The following is a 17,026-nucleotide window of genomic DNA, read 5'->3' as shown; positions in this document are numbered from 1 at the left end:
AAGTATATCTTGCCATTTTATTACTTGTTTTCTGGCTGTTTCTGAAGATTTTCTCTGATTATCTCTTTCATGTTTTGCTGATTTTATTCAGTAATATATTTGAACTTCTTTCTCTTTATTCTCTGCATATATATTAGTGGCTTTTCATATATCGTTACCATTAGGTTTGTACATAATCTCTTCTGCATTTAATAATCTATATTTACTTGATGATTGTTTAAGTTTGAACCCATTTTCTTCTCCTCTCCTCTCCACATTGTAAGTACATGTTGTTATATTTTATATCCTTTTCTTTATGAGTTCCTTGACTGATATTTTACGGAAGTATTCATTTTTACTGCATTTGTTTTTTACCTCTATAATGTCACATTTGGTCTCTCCTTTCCATTCAACGAGTATTAATAGTTCTTGCAAGCTGGTTTAGTGGTCACAAATTCATTTAGTTTTGTTTGTCTGGGAAACTCTTTATCCCTCCTTCTACTATGAATGATAACTTACTGGATAGAGTATTCTTGGCTGCAGATTTTTCTCATTCAGTACTTTGAATATATCATGCCACTTTCTGACTTGCAGAATTTCTGTTGAAAAATCTCCTGTCAGCCTTATGGGTTTTCCCTTCTGTTGTCTTGCTGCTTTTATCATTTTTTTTCTGTATTACTGTATTTTGTAAAGTTAATTATAACATGTTTTAGTCTTCTTTTGTTGATTCTGTTAGGCATTCTTTGTGTGTCCTGGTCTGGATATCTGTTTTCTTCCCCAGATTAGGGAATTTTTCAGCTATCATTTCTTCAAATAAGCTTTCTGTGACACTTTGTTCTTCTGGGATTCCTATAATATGAATGTTATTGCACTTGATGGAGTCAGAGTTCTCTATTCTTGTTTTGCATAATTCTTTTCTCTCTTTTGTTCAGCATGATTCCTGTCCATTACTCTGTTGTCCAGGTCACTAATTTGTTCCTCTGCTTCTTTCATCCTGTTGTTCATTCTATCAAGTGTGTTTCTCATTTCACTTATTATGCCCTTATCTCTACTGTTATTCCTTATTCCTATCTTAATGGTCTCACTCATGTCTTCCACTCTTTTCTCAAGTCCAATGAGTATCCTTACAATCACTTTTTAAAATTTTCTATTAGACATGTTATTTATATCTGTTTTGCCTGGATCTCTGGTTTTGGCCTTGTCCTGTTCTTTCATTTGACATAAATTTCTGTCTCCTCAATTTGTCTGCCGCTCTGTGTGTTTCTCTGTGTTAAGTCAACTGTATCTTCTGTTCTTGAGAGTAGTGACCTTATGAAAAAGAGTTCCCAGAGTGCCCTGGAGTGCAGTCTCCCCTGTTCACCAGAACCTGGCACTTCAGGAGAATATCCTATGTGTGTTGCTTATGCTCTGCTGCTGTGTCTAAATCACTTTTCCTTTCAGTGCAGTTGTCTGCACTGACTCTCTGCCTGTTGTGGGGTGTGCTTGCTGTGGGATTAATGGTACTCAGGCAGGTGAACTCAGTGGGGGTGGGAGGTGTGCCTGCTGGGAACCTTGGGAGGGGGCAATGGTGTTAGCAAAATTTGCGGTAGGCCACTAGTCCTATGCAGGATCCCCTGAAGCACTGCTGTGGCTGGGGATGCACAGCTGGGTGCGATGTGGCAGCTGGGCCTGGCACAGTGTCTGGGCTAGGCTAGAACTGTGTACCTGGTGGCTGGGCAAGGTAGGCAACTGCAGCAGGGGTATGCAACTGGGTGTGGTGTAAAATGGTGTCTGGTGGTGCCTGGCCTGGGGGCACATGGCCAGTCACACAGGCACAGCACACAATTGTGGCCAGCGTGCAGCTGGGTGAGACACATGAGGGTGGCTGGGGGCACACAGCTGGGCAAAGCATGGCAGGTATGTGTGACGTGTGGTGGCAGCTGTGTACCTAGCAGCTGGGCACCCACACAGCTTTAACAAAATTTTCCCGGGGCCCAGTGCACTGCTAACAGGTTAGGTAGCAAGTGGCTATGCTACTCTGCCTCCCCCACGTATTTCTGTGCTTCTACTGGGGGGTATGGGAAGAAAATGGGACTGCCAACTCTGTTTTCAAACTTGAAAACTCTGTTTTCAAGGTCCCCCAACAGATTCCAAAATCAGTATGAACAGATTCGTCTCCTGTTTGCTCATGGTGTTGCACAAACTGCCGTTTTTATGTCCCTTTCCATGCAGGCCACTAAGGGCAGCAACCCAGCTATCACTTGCCCTCCTGGCTCGCCTAGTGCTTCATCAGCTGACCTCCAAAGCTCCACGTTCCCAGACTCACTGGTTTTAAAAACTCACAGAATTCAGCCCATCTAATTTTTAAAGCCAAATGCTATGGGGATGTCTTCCCCATGTGAGTTCCCTGGTTAAAGGGCCAGTTCCTCATCCTTTTTGTGTGTGCAGCTCCCTCCCTCCTGCAGGCAGCCTCTTTCTGCCTTTCTGACCATTCTAACCTTTCAGATGCACCTTCTCTATATTTACTTGTGGAGTTTGTTCTGACAGTCTTTGGATCACTCTCTGGTTTACTGACTTGGATGTGGATGGTATCTAGCTCAGAATGCGGGACGTGGTGAGTTCAGGGTCTTCCTACTCTGCCATCTTCCCAAGCTCCCTAATTACTGTTATCAATATCATATGACGATGGCCCAATTATGTCTTTGCCTGTTTATGTTTCAGAAATTATGTAGGCAGATAGATATGATTCAGTTATCATTACTAGATATCCTATCTTCCTAGATTTACTTCAATTTGCTAATTCTTTCCACCTTAAGGCACCAGTACTACCCAGACCCTCTTAACAAACTCCTCTCAAGAATTCCAACAGCCTACAATGTTCTGGTGGCCCTAGTCATACCCATTCCCCCAGACCTTCACAGAGGAGCTGAGGTGGGGAACCCTGGAACATGCCAAGCACCTTCCCTGGCTTTCATTAGTAGAGATATACCCATTTTTATAAAATTCTAAAAAGGTAAACAAATCTACAGTAACAAAAAGCAGATCAGTAGTTACCTGGGGCTTTAGCCAGAATAGGAATGGGCTATAGGAGGTCTCTTTTGGGGACGATGCAAATGTTCTGTATTTCAATTGTGGAGATGAATTCCTGCATGGAGTTTCCTATCAAAACTCACTCAATGGTATACTTTAAATAGATGTAGTTTGTACACCTATTTTATGACTCAATAAATGTGATTTTTAGAATGCAAAAAAAAAAAAAAAACCTGAAAAATAGAAAACTTACCAACCAACCTAATAAAAACTCTAAGTATTGTAATTATTACAGTGGGTACCATTATTATAGTGTCAAGTACCATTTTAAGTGTCTTACACTTACGAACTAATTTTGTCCTCACAACCTTATGAGGCAGCTCCCTTTTACAGATCAAAGAACTGAGATACAAAGAAGCTAAGTAACTTGCCCAGGGCCACCACCTAAGAAACTGGTGGAGCCAAGACTTGAACAAGGGTGCAAGGTACAAAGTCTGTGCTCTTAACCACTATACTGTATTACTTCTTCTAAAAACAATGGGAAAAAACTTCCTAAACACAAGAATATTTAGCAGCAACCAAAAAGAGTGAACACTGTATGCAATTTCAAAATGCCAAAACATTTCCCCTGAAAGTTACAAACAAGACATGGAATGTCCGTTGACCACTATTCAAACATTTGGGGGCAGGGGGCACCTGGGTGGCTCAGTAGGTTAAGCATCCAACTTCATCTCAGGTCATGATGTTGCAATTCAGGAGTTCAGGCCTCACGTCAGGCTCTGTACTCACAGCTTGGAGCCTGGAGCCTGCTTCAGATTCTGTGTCTTCCTCTCGCTCTGCCTCTCCCCTGCTCACACTCTGTCTCTCTTTCTCTCTCAAAAATAAATAAACATGAAAAAACTTTTTATTTTTAAAATTTTTGCTAACACACAACTTAAGTGACATACAGATTGGAAATTAAGAGAACACTAACCATTATTTATTGTATACTTACAAAAGCTAAGAAATGAAACAAAAAAACTATTAAAACTAAAAATAATTTAGCAAAGCAATTGGATCCAAATAACATTTTTAAAACTCAGTAATTTTTTTAATACTAGCAATACTAAAAGAAATTGAGGTATGGCTTTCATATATAGCCCATCTTCCTCCATGCAAGAGCCTGAGTACTTTTCCAGGAGGTAAGGACATTCATTCCTACTGAACACCTATACCAGATTGGTAGTGGGGAGTAATATGAATAGTGCTGGATTTCCCCCTCCAGAGAGACTCAGGATGATAACAAGATGAGCACACAACAAACAGTTACAGCATCCAATAGGCAGGGTTTTTCACTGAAGACATGACCAGTAATGTGCAAATCACAGAGGAAGGATGGGCCCATGTGCTATTACAGAGTCAGGTTCCTTCCCAGCATCTGGGCACTCCTAAGATAAAACACTTTTAAGAAAGTCCCATCTGCAGATTTTATAAAGGAAAATGGAAATAAACACCACAAAGACATCTTAAAACAAAAATCTAATTTAAAAGTTACAGATGGGAAATTTCTAATTGTGTCTTTGGTTCAGCAGTTTTTATAGACCTCTCCAATAAATATTCTTTTGACTTTTTTCTGAGATGCCTCCCCCTAAATGACATGTATTTTGTATTTTCGTGAGACTCAATTCTCTTTCCTTTCTTCTCCATTGTCTGACAGAAATCACAGCTCACAAAAATCTCTCCCCTCCAGGCTACCTATCTAATATTGCCCTTCTAACCTCCTCCTCCTATACCACATTATTAATCCTACTGCCCTAAGAGGAAAGGGTTGGACACCAGGGCAACAGCTCCCCAGCACTGGGGCCTTCCTGCAAGACTGGGAGAAGGTGTTCAAGCTAATGTCTCATATATGACTGTAGGACTCTAAAAAGACTTACTGTTTCTTATCCTTATAGGGAATTAAGGATGACCCAGAAGATAATTACAATAGTTAAGTGTACTCCTCTCACCTTGAAATTAGATGGCAGTTGCAGGTAGAGAGAACTACCTGATAGGGATATCAGAGTCACTGTGAATTCCAATCACAGAAAACAGGGAAAAGTATGTTATCAGGGGAACATGAGTGCTGACTCCAACACCTGGACAACACGTATACACAAGCACACACAGAGGGATGCTCTAGCACAAATTAATAGCTCTTTGAGGCTGAGGTAATAGCAGGAAGACTTCCAGAGGTATACTCAGAAAATATGAATGAGGCTTTTGTATGTGGTATCCTATGATATTCATCTTTAAGTCTTTGGTCCAGTGGTGGAAGGGGAGTTCATGCTCAGTTAAAAAAGGCTGGAGAGATGAATTTTTAAAACTTATTTATTAAACAACTAGTATATGAGAATTGTCTATGTGCTAAAAGACAAAGATCTCATACCCAACCTCAAACAGCCTACATTAAATTGGTATGAAACTATACACATATGCATTGAGAATAGTTGTCAAGACAATTTAATAACAATTGCAAATTACAGCACAAAGTAAGCTGAAGCATGAGGTCAAATCAACAGAAGTTTAGGAGGAAGGAAAAGCATTTCAAGACGAAAGTCTTTCTGAGATGAGCTGGATCTTAAAGGGTCTGAGAGGCCAACATTAACAAATTTTCTAGGTAGGGAATGCAAGTGATGAGGATCTAGATCACAACAGAACTTTTGAAAAGGCCATGCCCAAGATAGGTAAGTATCAGAGCACTGGAGAGTAACTTTATGTAAATGTGAAATGAATTAGCTGCAATAGAAAAGAAGCATGTAATCACTGTCTTTGACAAGCACACAATCTGACTATGGGATTCAAAAACCAGAGCTATATTTTTGAAGACAGAGAGAAGGAAGGAAACCTACAACTACCTGAAATCTGTCGTTCTTACTTCCCTGATAGTGGGGAATGATGGCACTGTGACTCTCCCAACTTTATGACCCAGCAGAATGTAGGGAATGGCTGTTCATCAGTGATACCAAGAGATCAGGGTGAGCATCTTTCTTACAAAAACAATGAATTTAACTCAAGTTTCTGGCTTTGTTTTGGAGAATGTCTTAACTAACTGAGCGAGCCAGAACTGAGTGCTTCTCTCCAGTGTGAGTTCGCTGGTGGTGATTGAATGTGGAACGCTGACTAAAGGCTTTCCCACACTCAATACACTCGTAGGGCTTCTCTCCAGTGTGAACTCTCTGATGCACAGTGAGCTGTGAGCTGTCACTAAAAGCTTTCCCACAATCATTGCATTTATAGGGTTTCTCCCCAGTATGGGTTCTTTGATGAACCATAAGGCTAGAATTATGACTAAAGACCTTTCCACACTCATTACATTCATAAGGCTTCTCACCAGTGTGAATTCTCTGGTGTATAATGAGGTATGAGTTCTGATTGAAGGATTTTCCACACTCGTTGCATTTATAGGGCTTTTCACCTGTGTGAAGTCTCTGATGTCGAATAAGACATTTACTGAGACTAAATGCCTTACCACATTCATTACATTCAAAAGGTTTTTCTCCAGTATGAATTCGCTCATGATCAACAAGTTGAGAGATCTGACTAAAGGCTTTCCCACACTCACTGCATTTGTACGGTTTTTCCCCACTGTGGAGACTCTGATGTCGAATAAGACATTTACTCCGACTGAAGGCCTTGCCACATTCATTACACTCATAAGGCTTTTCGCCAGTATGGATTCTCTGATGATCAGTAAGATTTCTATTAGAACAGAAAGCTTTCCCACATTCACTACACTTGTGAGGTTTCTTACCAGTGTGAAGTACCTGATGTCGAACAAGATTTTTACTCCGACTAAAGGCAGCCCCACACTCAGTGCATTCATAAGGTTTCTCTCCAGTATGGGTTCTTTGATGGTCAAAGAGCTTGGAACTCTCGTTGAAAGCTTTTCCACAATCATTGCATTTATATGGTTTCTCGCCATTATGTAGTCTCTGGTGTTGAATAAGATGGGAGCTGTGTCGGTAAGTCTTTCCACACTCACTGCACTCATAGGGTTTTTCCCCTGTATGGGTTCTGAGATGAACTATGAGCTGAGAGGTCTGCCTGAAAGTCTTCCCACACTCATTACACTCATAGGGTTTCTCTCCAGTATGGATTCTCTGGTGCCCAATGAGATGTGAACTCCAATTAAAAGCTTTACCACATTCATCACACTGGTAAAATTTCTGTCCCTTGAGAACTCTCTGATGTTCTGTAGCACTAGAGGACAGATTTGGATCCTTATATTCATCACATCCATCTTTTGTGGATTTACCTTTATCCTTGTGTGTTAGTTTGAAGAAATCACTTTCCAGTCTGCTCCCTTCCTCATCTGACGGTTGCCCTTCCAGCTTCTCTAAAGCACCTTCACAGGCAGTTCCTGCCTCTGGTTCCCCAGAAACCACCCCACAGAGGCCTCCTGATGTCCCATCAGATGACCCCAGTCCTTTAGAAACTTCCTGCTTTGCAGGCAAATCTGGACACTCCATCCTAGTCTCATTTGCTGCCAAAAGAGAGAAGAAAACAACTTTTATTCATTTTGCATCCTATTAAGGAAACAGAATCATCAGGATCTACGTATCTGAAAAAACCTTCACATTAGGGGACACATTAAGAGGCGACACAGTAAGAACAGGACAAAAGTGGGAACTAGCTCAAGTTTTTCTTCATGGACAGAAAGATGAAGAGGGGAAGGACGATGGGGGGGGGGAAGGGAGTGCACAGAGGTCTGTCCTGATAGCTCTTAATTGCTCCAATTAATTACCCAATTCAAAAGAGCAATTAGGGGCACCTGAGTGGCTCAGTCGGTTAGGCATCTGACTCTTGACATCGGTTCAGGTCGTGATCTTGCAGTCGTGGGATCGAGCCATGTGTTGGGCTCCATGCCGAGCAGAGACTGCTTGGGATGCTCTCTCCCTCTCTCTCTGCCCCTCCCCAACTTGCGTTCTCTCTCCCTCTCAAAATAAATAAATAAACTTAAAAGGAAAAAAAAAAAAGAGCAACTGGAGGGCAAGAGAACAGACTGTACAGACGGGTGACTTACAGAAGTCACTTAGTAAAATGATGAACTCTAACATCCTTTCCAACCACGCCATTGTCTGCTTCCACGGTTCTCAGCAAAGATATTGAGGGGAGAGAGGAGTGGCAAATACCTCAAGTCAAATATGAGAAACAGTGTAGGCAAGCACAATACGGAAAAAAACGGACCAAAAAAAGTGATTCTCACGTGTGAGGACAATGACAAGATTCAGAGAAGCCACGGGTTCAGAAAAGCATGCAGGGGACAGCAGGGCTCTAAAAGTGGGGGTCCTCTAGTCCCTGGGGCACTGAACTGGTAGAAGGCAGTACTGCATTCCTACGAAAATTAAGAAAGGGATCGATAATTTGAAATATGACTCAAAATATGTCTTTGGTATCTTGGTCATCTGGAATCATAGGAAACTGAACAGTTCAATCTTTCCTTTGGAATCTAGAAAAGATGGGAAGAAGCAGGCAATCAGTCACAGCTAAACACAAAAATGTTGGTTCCTTTTAATCACATCTTAAGCAGGGCCACAACCCATCATGGCATTTTAGCACATGGAAAGTTATAGATATCGGGCTCCTTGGCTCCTAAGCCCACCCACCCTCTTCAGATTTGGCTACTGTCCTAGACTTGCCATCCAGAGAACCTGCCCCCAAAACATCCCCCTCCAGGAAGCTGTCCCACCTCCGTCGTTCCTGAAGGGGAAGCTGAGGCAGCCATGCTTTGTGCCTCATGACAACTGGTCTCATTACATCTCAGACCACGACTGACCAGGGCACCAGGCCCAAGGGTAGCTTCTCTGTACCTTACACATCAGCCTCTGCTGTGGCCAGGAGCAAAGTCTGCCCAAATAGAGATGATACTTAATGGCTGAACCACCCTTGGAGTCCCTCTCTAAGTAAATCTGCAACTGGAAATGGGGCAAAATAAAGAAAATAAAAACAAGTAGGAGCTCGAAGCTGAAATGAGGCAAGGAGAGAAGCCAAGCCATTAGGAGCCACGGCATGCAAAAAGTATGAGGGAACAGAAAGTCTAATCAAGAAGATGCCATGAGAGGACAAAAGGTTCGGAGTGAAGAAAATAGGTAGCCGTGGAAGGAGAAAACAGGTAAGCAGGGAGCAACTACCACATTCCCTGGCATAAAAATTATTTGCTGTTGTTGCTGAGGACCCTGTGCTGCTCTGGGTCAGGGCCCAGTTTCCATGGGCCCCATTTCCCAAAGGATGGTCTAGCTGGCAGGTTTGATCAGGGTTTCCATTCCTTCAGCCTTACTGAAGTAACACAGCTCAGGACTTACAATAACATGAGTGGTTCCCTACTCCTTACAACTACAAATTCTAACCAAACCACCTAGCTCAATTAAAAGTGAAATAAAGACACTGCTTATAATTAGAACGCTGAGTGATGGGTGCGTGACAGTTCATTACACTGTTCTCTGTACTTTGTCTTACGTTTGCAGCTTTTTGCAATAAAAACTTGAAAAAGAAGCACATAGCAAAGAAAACGTATAGAATGCAGACTACGTTACTGGGGAACAGAATCATTACCCAATGAGGCCACTCTGCGATAATTTTCCGGCATGAGGCTCCGGTACACGGCTCTCTGACTGAGTGCCGGACCTTTCCACTTCCTCTCGGTATAGTCCACAGACAGGAACTCGTACGCTGCAGAACCCTGGAACGACAAGCTTCTATTGCTCAGGGATATTCCCGGCCTGAAGGGCAGAGACATCAGGGTACCCAGAGCCCAGGGTGGGGCCCTGGTGGGCAAAGGGGTGCTGGAGGGAGAGAAGCTGGGATGAAACAGAGTTCATGAACTCAGCAGGCAGGACCCAGTTCCAGAGGGTGCGATCAGGCTGGGAAACCACAGGAGCACTTTCAGAATGGGCCAGGGCCCGGAGATGAGTGCTAGCTGTTCCTGCACCACACACTTGGGAACTCAGGGAAGACAGACTCAAGCTCACCTGGGGCCTGACCATCCGAAGCACAGTTGCTGCTGCCTGGTCTCCTGACTTCCCAGCTTGGGAAACGGCAGGCACCTGGGAAGCACACTGACCTGACGGAGGAAAGAAAGCTATGAGGACAGCCCTGCCTTGGCTCCAGTAAGGTCTGTGTCCCAGTGAGTGGATTCAAGAGAACCCAGGCGGCTCCACACACTGCCTCTCATCCCTCTTCCAGGCAGGCGTTTTTCTGAGGGTGCAGAGGGTCCTTGGTCAAACTGAGAGCTGGCCATTCCTCCCAGCCCTCACTCGCTTCAACCTCTCTGAAGGAAGCTATACTTCTGCCCGCTTTCTCTCCCCATGGCTTCCCTAGCATCAGCCCAGCCTGCTTTTCCTCTCACATCTCTGGCCCCTCGTTCTGGTTTCACTTCCTTCTCTTGCCTTCTCATTATGGACACTGGAGGCTCTCAGACCTCAGAGCATCTCTTTTTGCTCTGTCGGAGATCTCACCGACTATCAATGCTCTAACGCTGCTTTCGCAGTTCCTAGCTCTTTCCTAGACTCCTATCAGAAGCTTCCAGTCACCTACAGGACGTTTCCTTTGGGTCCTCACCTCATATGCAAAATCAAAAATGGACATTCTGACCATCTTCCTTTCTACTTCCCAAGTTTGTCCATGATTCTAGACATTTCTTATTCTCTCTCTCTTTTCCTTAAACTCACATCTAATAAATATCCCCCTATTAATCTGCAGTGTCAATATGGTCTCTGATTGAGCCTCTTTTAGAAACTGAAAACTTGATAATAAAATTCATATGGAATACCATGGAATTCTAGCATATCCCCCCCCCCCAAAATTGGGAAAAAATTAGTTGAAGGTCTCATAATTCCAATGTCAAGACTTACATTACAAAGAAGCAGTCATCAGAATGCTGAAATGCTGGCATAGGGATAGACACATAGATGATTATAATAGAATAAGAGTCCAGAAATTAACCAATACATCGAATATTACTTATTTTTCAGAAAGGTCACTAGAGCACTGAAAGGGGAAAGAACAGACTTTTCAACACATGATGCTGGAAAACTAGATGTTCATACAAAAAACAGTAAAATTGGACTCCTACTATGGAACATGTATGTAAATTATACGGAGAGCAGGCCTTGGTACCTCTTGTAAAGGGTCCCATAACTCAGTGCACCAAGTCACACATGATGTTCATCGTCCCCTGAAACCATCCTCCATCTCCTGCGACCATTAAATACATTTAAAGAAATCACTCCCTTCACTCCGAAGCCATCTCCTACTTGGTTATAAACCAATACCTATTCGCTATCTCCCAGACTCCGCCAATGCTGTCAAGACAGAGAAAAAAGAGTGACTAACCAGACGGAAAGAGCTCATGCCAGAAAGCAGGCTGCCATCCAGCTAACACACACAAAAAAACTACACTTCTGTTTCAGGGCATGAAGAGTCAGTCCAGTCAAGAACTACATTAGGGATCATGCAGGCTGAGGAGTCAGCTAAAGTTCTGGCAGAGAAGTGAAGCTTTGATGTGGAAAAACAGTGGAGAAAAAGAAGAAGTACTGGAGAAACAAAAGCAAAGGAAAAGGAGGGAAATGAAAAAGTAAGTGGCTGAAGGCCTACAGACAGACCTGAAGACCAGCAACAACAAAAGAAGGCTGAGCCGAGCAAGAGGGACAGGCTGCAGCCGTGCTGAGCCCCAGCAGCAGAAACAACTGCTCAGAAGGCAGCTGAAAGTCAGAGGAAGAGGGACAGAGACTTTCCCCAACAAACCTGCAGAATAGACTGGAGAAGAGCAAGAAACCCAAGTAGGAAAGGACTAGAAAGCTGCTCACAGTGACCAGAAATCTGGCAGTGAGGCTAAAGAGAATGAACTTGAGCCCAGAGACAAATGTTCTGAAGGAAGGCACCCAGCAGGAAATAGAAATGGCAAGACCTATCTCAGGAAATGGAGATCCACAGCACAATTAGCACCAAAAATAAGCCTCCAAGCAGGCCTGTTCTAAAGCAGCTGCTACAGAAATGTCCAAAGAGGCCAGCGAAGTATCTGGACACAGGTGATGAGAAGACTAACTGACAGGAAAAAGAGGGCGAAAGCCTAGGAACCTGGCGAGGGGTTCCAGGCCTTCAATCGGGGAGAAAGGGTTGGCCTAGCCTCTGCAACCATGAACATGGAGAAAGCTAAAGACCTCCAGGGCCTGTCAGACTCTGGAAAGACCCGGGGCACAGTAAAGACATGGGGGCCAGTGAGCTGAAGCTGCCCAGTTAAATTCAGGTTTCCTAATGCCTCAGGGTTTCTCCATGTCCCAACCAGCTTTTGAGAACAGAAATAAAACTTCACCCATCCCAGGCCTAGGAGGCAACCTGAGCTGATCGGGCCTCTTCTCCCAGAGCTTCATACCTTAGGCCCAGTCTCAATCCTGCAATGAAAATGGCTTTGTAAAAACAGGGGAAATCCCAAACAATTATCTGGGCATTTTTCAGGGACAGTTTCCTTTTTTGTCATTTTGCTTCTTCAGCTCATACATGACGTATTTCGTTTTCTTTTAAAATCCTCATTTATGGGGCACGTGGGTGGCTCAGTCGGTTGGTTAAGTGCCGGACTTCGGCTCGGGTCATGATCTCACAGTTCGTGCGTTTCAGCCCCGCGTCGGGCTCTGTGCTGACAGCTCAGAGCCTGGAGCCTGCTTCAGATTCTTTGTCTCCCTCTCTCTCCCTCTGCCCCTTCTCAGTTCACACTGTCTCTCTCTCTCAAAAATAAATAAATGTTAACAAAAATTTTTTTTAATCCTCATTTAGCAGTCTCTTATTCCCGTGTTTTTCCTACCAGTGTGAGGGTACATATGCTTTATTTTATACGCTGATAAGGAAACAAGAAAGACCGCTTCCAGTACATAACTAGAGTGTTACAGTATACTTGAACCCGTACATCAGTTAAGAAGTGAGCTCAAACCTAGCGCCCAAAACTTGGTTTCTCAGTATCATTCTCCAATAAACCGTGAACATGGAGAAAGGAACTAGGGATCTTTGGAGAAGTGGTGGTCTCGGGGGCTGGGGAAGGGAAGATACAACAAACACAACTAATGTATGGGGCCAGAAAGTCAGGGAAAGACACCAAAAAGGATGTGGACACTTTAAGGGGAAGCAGGAGCCACTGCAAAGAGCCCCCAAGGGCCAAAGCTGGAATAATTTAAGCAACGAAATAAGTACCATTAGCACCGCATCATAGCCCAGAGGATATGTATCCAACATCACACAGATACAAATAATTGAAGAAATAAAACAAAGGGAAAGAAGGCACAACTCTTCCTCAGGAAATATTCCAATTATTATCTGGAGAAGGAATAACAGAAATCAAAGTCACCACTAGACCATTACAGTGATAAGATCCACCAAGAAGGCTAATTAGTGGGTGAACAGTAAAGAAAAGCAGGATATTGCCATGCAAGGTCTCAAAGTATCTTCCCCCAAATAATCACTAGTTACAAAGGGAAAGCCAGTATCTTTACAATGGTGACACATGGAAGACACCACTAGGTCAAAATCAGTATCGACAGTAATAACACATAGCAACATCATCCTCAATTGAAGCAGGAAAAAACATCTGACAAAACCAAAGTGAGAGTCTTTCTAAAAATACCCATACAACATACTTGAAAAGTGTCAACGTCATGAAAAACAAGGAAAGATGGAGAGACTGTCACATATTGAAGGAAAACAAGAAGACAGGGCAACTACACGGAATGGTGGAATGAGGGAATCTAGATCGGATCCTGGAACAGAAAAAGGTCACTAGTGAGAAACTGCTGGACTCTGTAATTAAAGTCAGCAGTTTAATGAATAGCATTGTACACTGTAAACTTCTGAAGTTTGAGGACTTGTACTATGGTTATGCAAGATATTAACTCTAGGCAAACTGACCAAAGAATATAAGGGAACTCGGTACGGTTTCTGCAACCCTCTATAAGTCCACAACTATTCAAAAGAAAAAGGGTTTGTTTGTTTGTTTGTTTTTTTTAAATATATACTTATTTTTGAGAGGGGGGCAGAGAGAGAGAGGGAGACACAGAATCGGAAGCAGGCTCCAGGCTCTGAGATGTCAGCACAGAGCCTGACACGGGGCTCGAACTCACGGACCTTGTGATCGTGACCTGAGCCAAAGTTGGACGCTTAACCATTTAGGCCACCCAGGCGCCTCAAGAAAAAGGTCTCGGAAGGGAAGAACTGTTATCACTTTTTTCTGATGTATTTCTATCTTAGATTTAAAAAAACAAAACAAAACCGTGGCAATCAAAGATATTAAATATTGTTATTCTTATCTCCAATTTAGATTCATTCTTTTATTAACAGTATTTACTGGGCACCAGCTATGCCCCAGGCACTAAGGACTACATAACGAATAAGGATACCAAAAACAAAACACCACAAGAAACCAAAACAAATAAACAAAAAACACCACCGCCTTGCAGAGCTTACAGGAAGACAGAAAATGAAGAAAACACATGGCATGTTAGATAGGCATGTCTGGTCCGACACACTGTAATAAAACAAGGAAGGAGGGTAAGAGGTTTAAGATCAGGCAGAAGTTTAAGCTCAAAAATCCAATCTTGTACAGCGTCTCATGATTCACCTGGGGAGTTCTTTCAGAGCGTTTCTGATACAAAAATCCTGAAGACTGACAAATAAGGTAAGTTACGGTTACTATACGTTATGTATTTCTACTCCCAAGCAACTCTCCGACATCACAGAATGCCCTTGCACTGATACTTCCTGGACACGAGGAGCCTCAGAAAACTTCAAGTGGCAGACTTAGTATTTGTGATGCTGTTGTCAGTTTCCTTTCTAAGTATATACTGAGGGTTTATCTTCAAAACATTCCCATCATTTCGACCTACAGTAAGGACTACATTTTGAACCAAAATTTGTCCGCCTTTCTTCAGCATCAACACGACAGGTAAGAGCACCCCCATTCATCAGACCCTCAACACACACACACACACACACACACACACACACACACACACACACACGTGTAAGCGGATGCAAGTTCTCCAAAATCCCTTCATCAAATTATGACTAAAACCACTCACTGACATTTCCTTGCAAATAATGTACTAATACTAATGCGTTTTCACTTCTGCACTACATACAGCTCGAAACAGGGTGGTGTTCTTTCCTGGCCACCACTCGTAACTTAGAAGGGGACCGACCATTCTCTGACTTCTCAGGCCTATGCAAGTCAGAGACAGTACGGTGGTTTTAAGAGCTGTACCTTATCTTTAAAAAACCCTTTTTGTTAAAAATAAAATCTTTAAAAATGTATATTGAAAAAATTAAAACTCCCTTTTATATGCTACACTTTCATTTTGAAAAGAGGCAGTCACCCTAATACACAAGATTCTGCTATTTTCCTGCACAAGCGTCACTTTGTGAGCATTACAGCTTTGTGTAGTGTGTACTAACTACGGAAAATAAACTGCAACGAAAACGTTTCCGTTTAATTATCCTCACAGAAATATGTCTCGGTGGCGTCCTAACTAACGCTAGCACCAATTTTGACCGCTATGTGAACAAATGCATTCCGCCTGTTGAAGGTATCATCATTTTCAAAACGCAAGGGTATGAATGTACTTAATGCCGCTCAATTTTGCCACACTTGAAAATGGTTAAAGTGGTCGATTTTATTGTACCCTATGGTAAGTATTATGTAAATTTTAGCACAATACTTTTGCATCCCAATAATACTAAGTTTTGAAAGGCCACAGTACGATCCCATTTCGAAAGGCACACGCACCCGTGTATGAATGTGCACAATTGTGAGCAAATTTTAAAATGTCAGGAAGCATCCAGACGAAACTATTTGCGGACTGCGGTTATTCTCACTTTTCTGGCTCCCACCCGCGTCATCTAATTGTCCCTAATGAGTACGCTTTGTTTGCATAATTGGGAGAAAGGATAAAGCACAGAAGCCATTACTCCCAACTCTCTGCCCGGGGCTGCAAAGCGCTTCCAGCTACACTCCTCACCGCAGCGGGGACCGGATCCCCGCCCGGCCAGACCGCCCGCCCCGGGCGCCGCCTCCAGGCCGGGCCTCAGCCAGCACCCCCGACCCCTGACTCTCACCCCGGGAGGGGCCGAGCGTCCCCGCCGCCCTCGCGAGCCGTGCACCCTCACTGCCGGTCGCCCCCCCCCCCGCCTCCGCCGCCCCCGTGCCCCGCCCGGTGGCTCACCTCCCCAGGTCCCCGACACCGAGTCCTCCAGCCACACCACCCGCCCAGAACCCGTGGCCCAGAGACCAGCTCTCCGTCGGCCCAGGTCGCGCACGCGCGCCGCCGCCCCGCGACTCTGCGGCCGCTCTAGGAAGCTGGGAGGGCCAACGTCTCGCCTTCTCCCTGGCGCCAGCGCGGTGCTCAGCTGCCTGTGAGCCGCCTGACCTGTCCTCAGCAACCCTGTCTTCCACTGTGAGCGCCTGCCCTCCACTCTCTTTATCAGATATGTCATTGGCAAATGTCTTCTCCCATTTCTGCAGTCTGCCTTTTAGTTTTGCTGATTGTTTGCTTCATTGTGCAGAAGCTTTTTATCTTGATGAGGTCCCAATAGTTCATGTTTGCTTTTGTTTCCCTTGCCTCTGGAGATGTGTCAAGTAAGAAGTTTCTATGGTTGGGGTCAAAGAGGTTGCTGCTTGTGTGTTTGGTCTTTTCACTGCAGCCCTCTATCCTATCTCTTTAGTTCCATCTGCATTTATAGGAAGAATATGGGTGGCATGGTTCTGAGCTTGGATCCCAGAGGCAGGCGGAAGGAGGTTGTGGACATGGTCGTAAGGAGGGTTATAAAGACTGAAGTGCAAGTTTCCAAAGAAAACTAAAGACCTTGTCTGAGAGAGGGCATTACCAGTGAAATAGGGATGATCCGAAATATGAAGGTTAAGCGTGTTCTCAAAGATCAACAACAGCAAGCAAAGATGAGGTCAAATCTTACACCAGAAAGTCAGAACTGACTGGTTCCTGGACTATAACCTGAAGAGACTGTGGCATTATAGCTTGAGAAG

General features: G+C 43.8%; 1 protein-coding gene across 1 annotated transcript; it reads right to left on the bottom strand.

Moving 5' to 3' along the window:
• Nucleotides 1–5,285: 5,285 nt before the first annotated feature.
• Nucleotides 5,286–16,457, bottom strand: LOC124526314 (zinc finger protein with KRAB and SCAN domains 7-like). Its single transcript, XM_047099236.1, has 4 exons — nt 16,209–16,457; nt 9,978–10,069; nt 9,562–9,688; nt 5,286–7,492 (listed from the first exon to the last, which is right to left on the bottom strand). The coding sequence occupies exons 2-4, from the start codon at nt 9,990–9,992 to the stop codon at nt 6,051–6,053; spliced, it is 1,584 nt and encodes a 527-aa protein (XP_046955192.1). The 5' UTR covers nt 9,993–10,069; nt 16,209–16,457; the 3' UTR covers nt 5,286–6,050.
• Between the last annotated feature and the right edge of the window lie 569 nt (nt 16,458–17,026).

Source organism: Lynx rufus, unplaced genomic scaffold (genome assembly GCF_022079265.1).
Source record: "Lynx rufus isolate CCGP_SWC_20201006 ecotype Redwood Valley unplaced genomic scaffold, mLynRuf1.p SCAF_5, whole genome shotgun sequence".
Lineage (NCBI taxonomy): Eukaryota > Metazoa > Chordata > Mammalia > Carnivora > Felidae > Lynx > Lynx rufus.
This window is presented reverse-complemented; position numbering and strand designations above follow the sequence as displayed.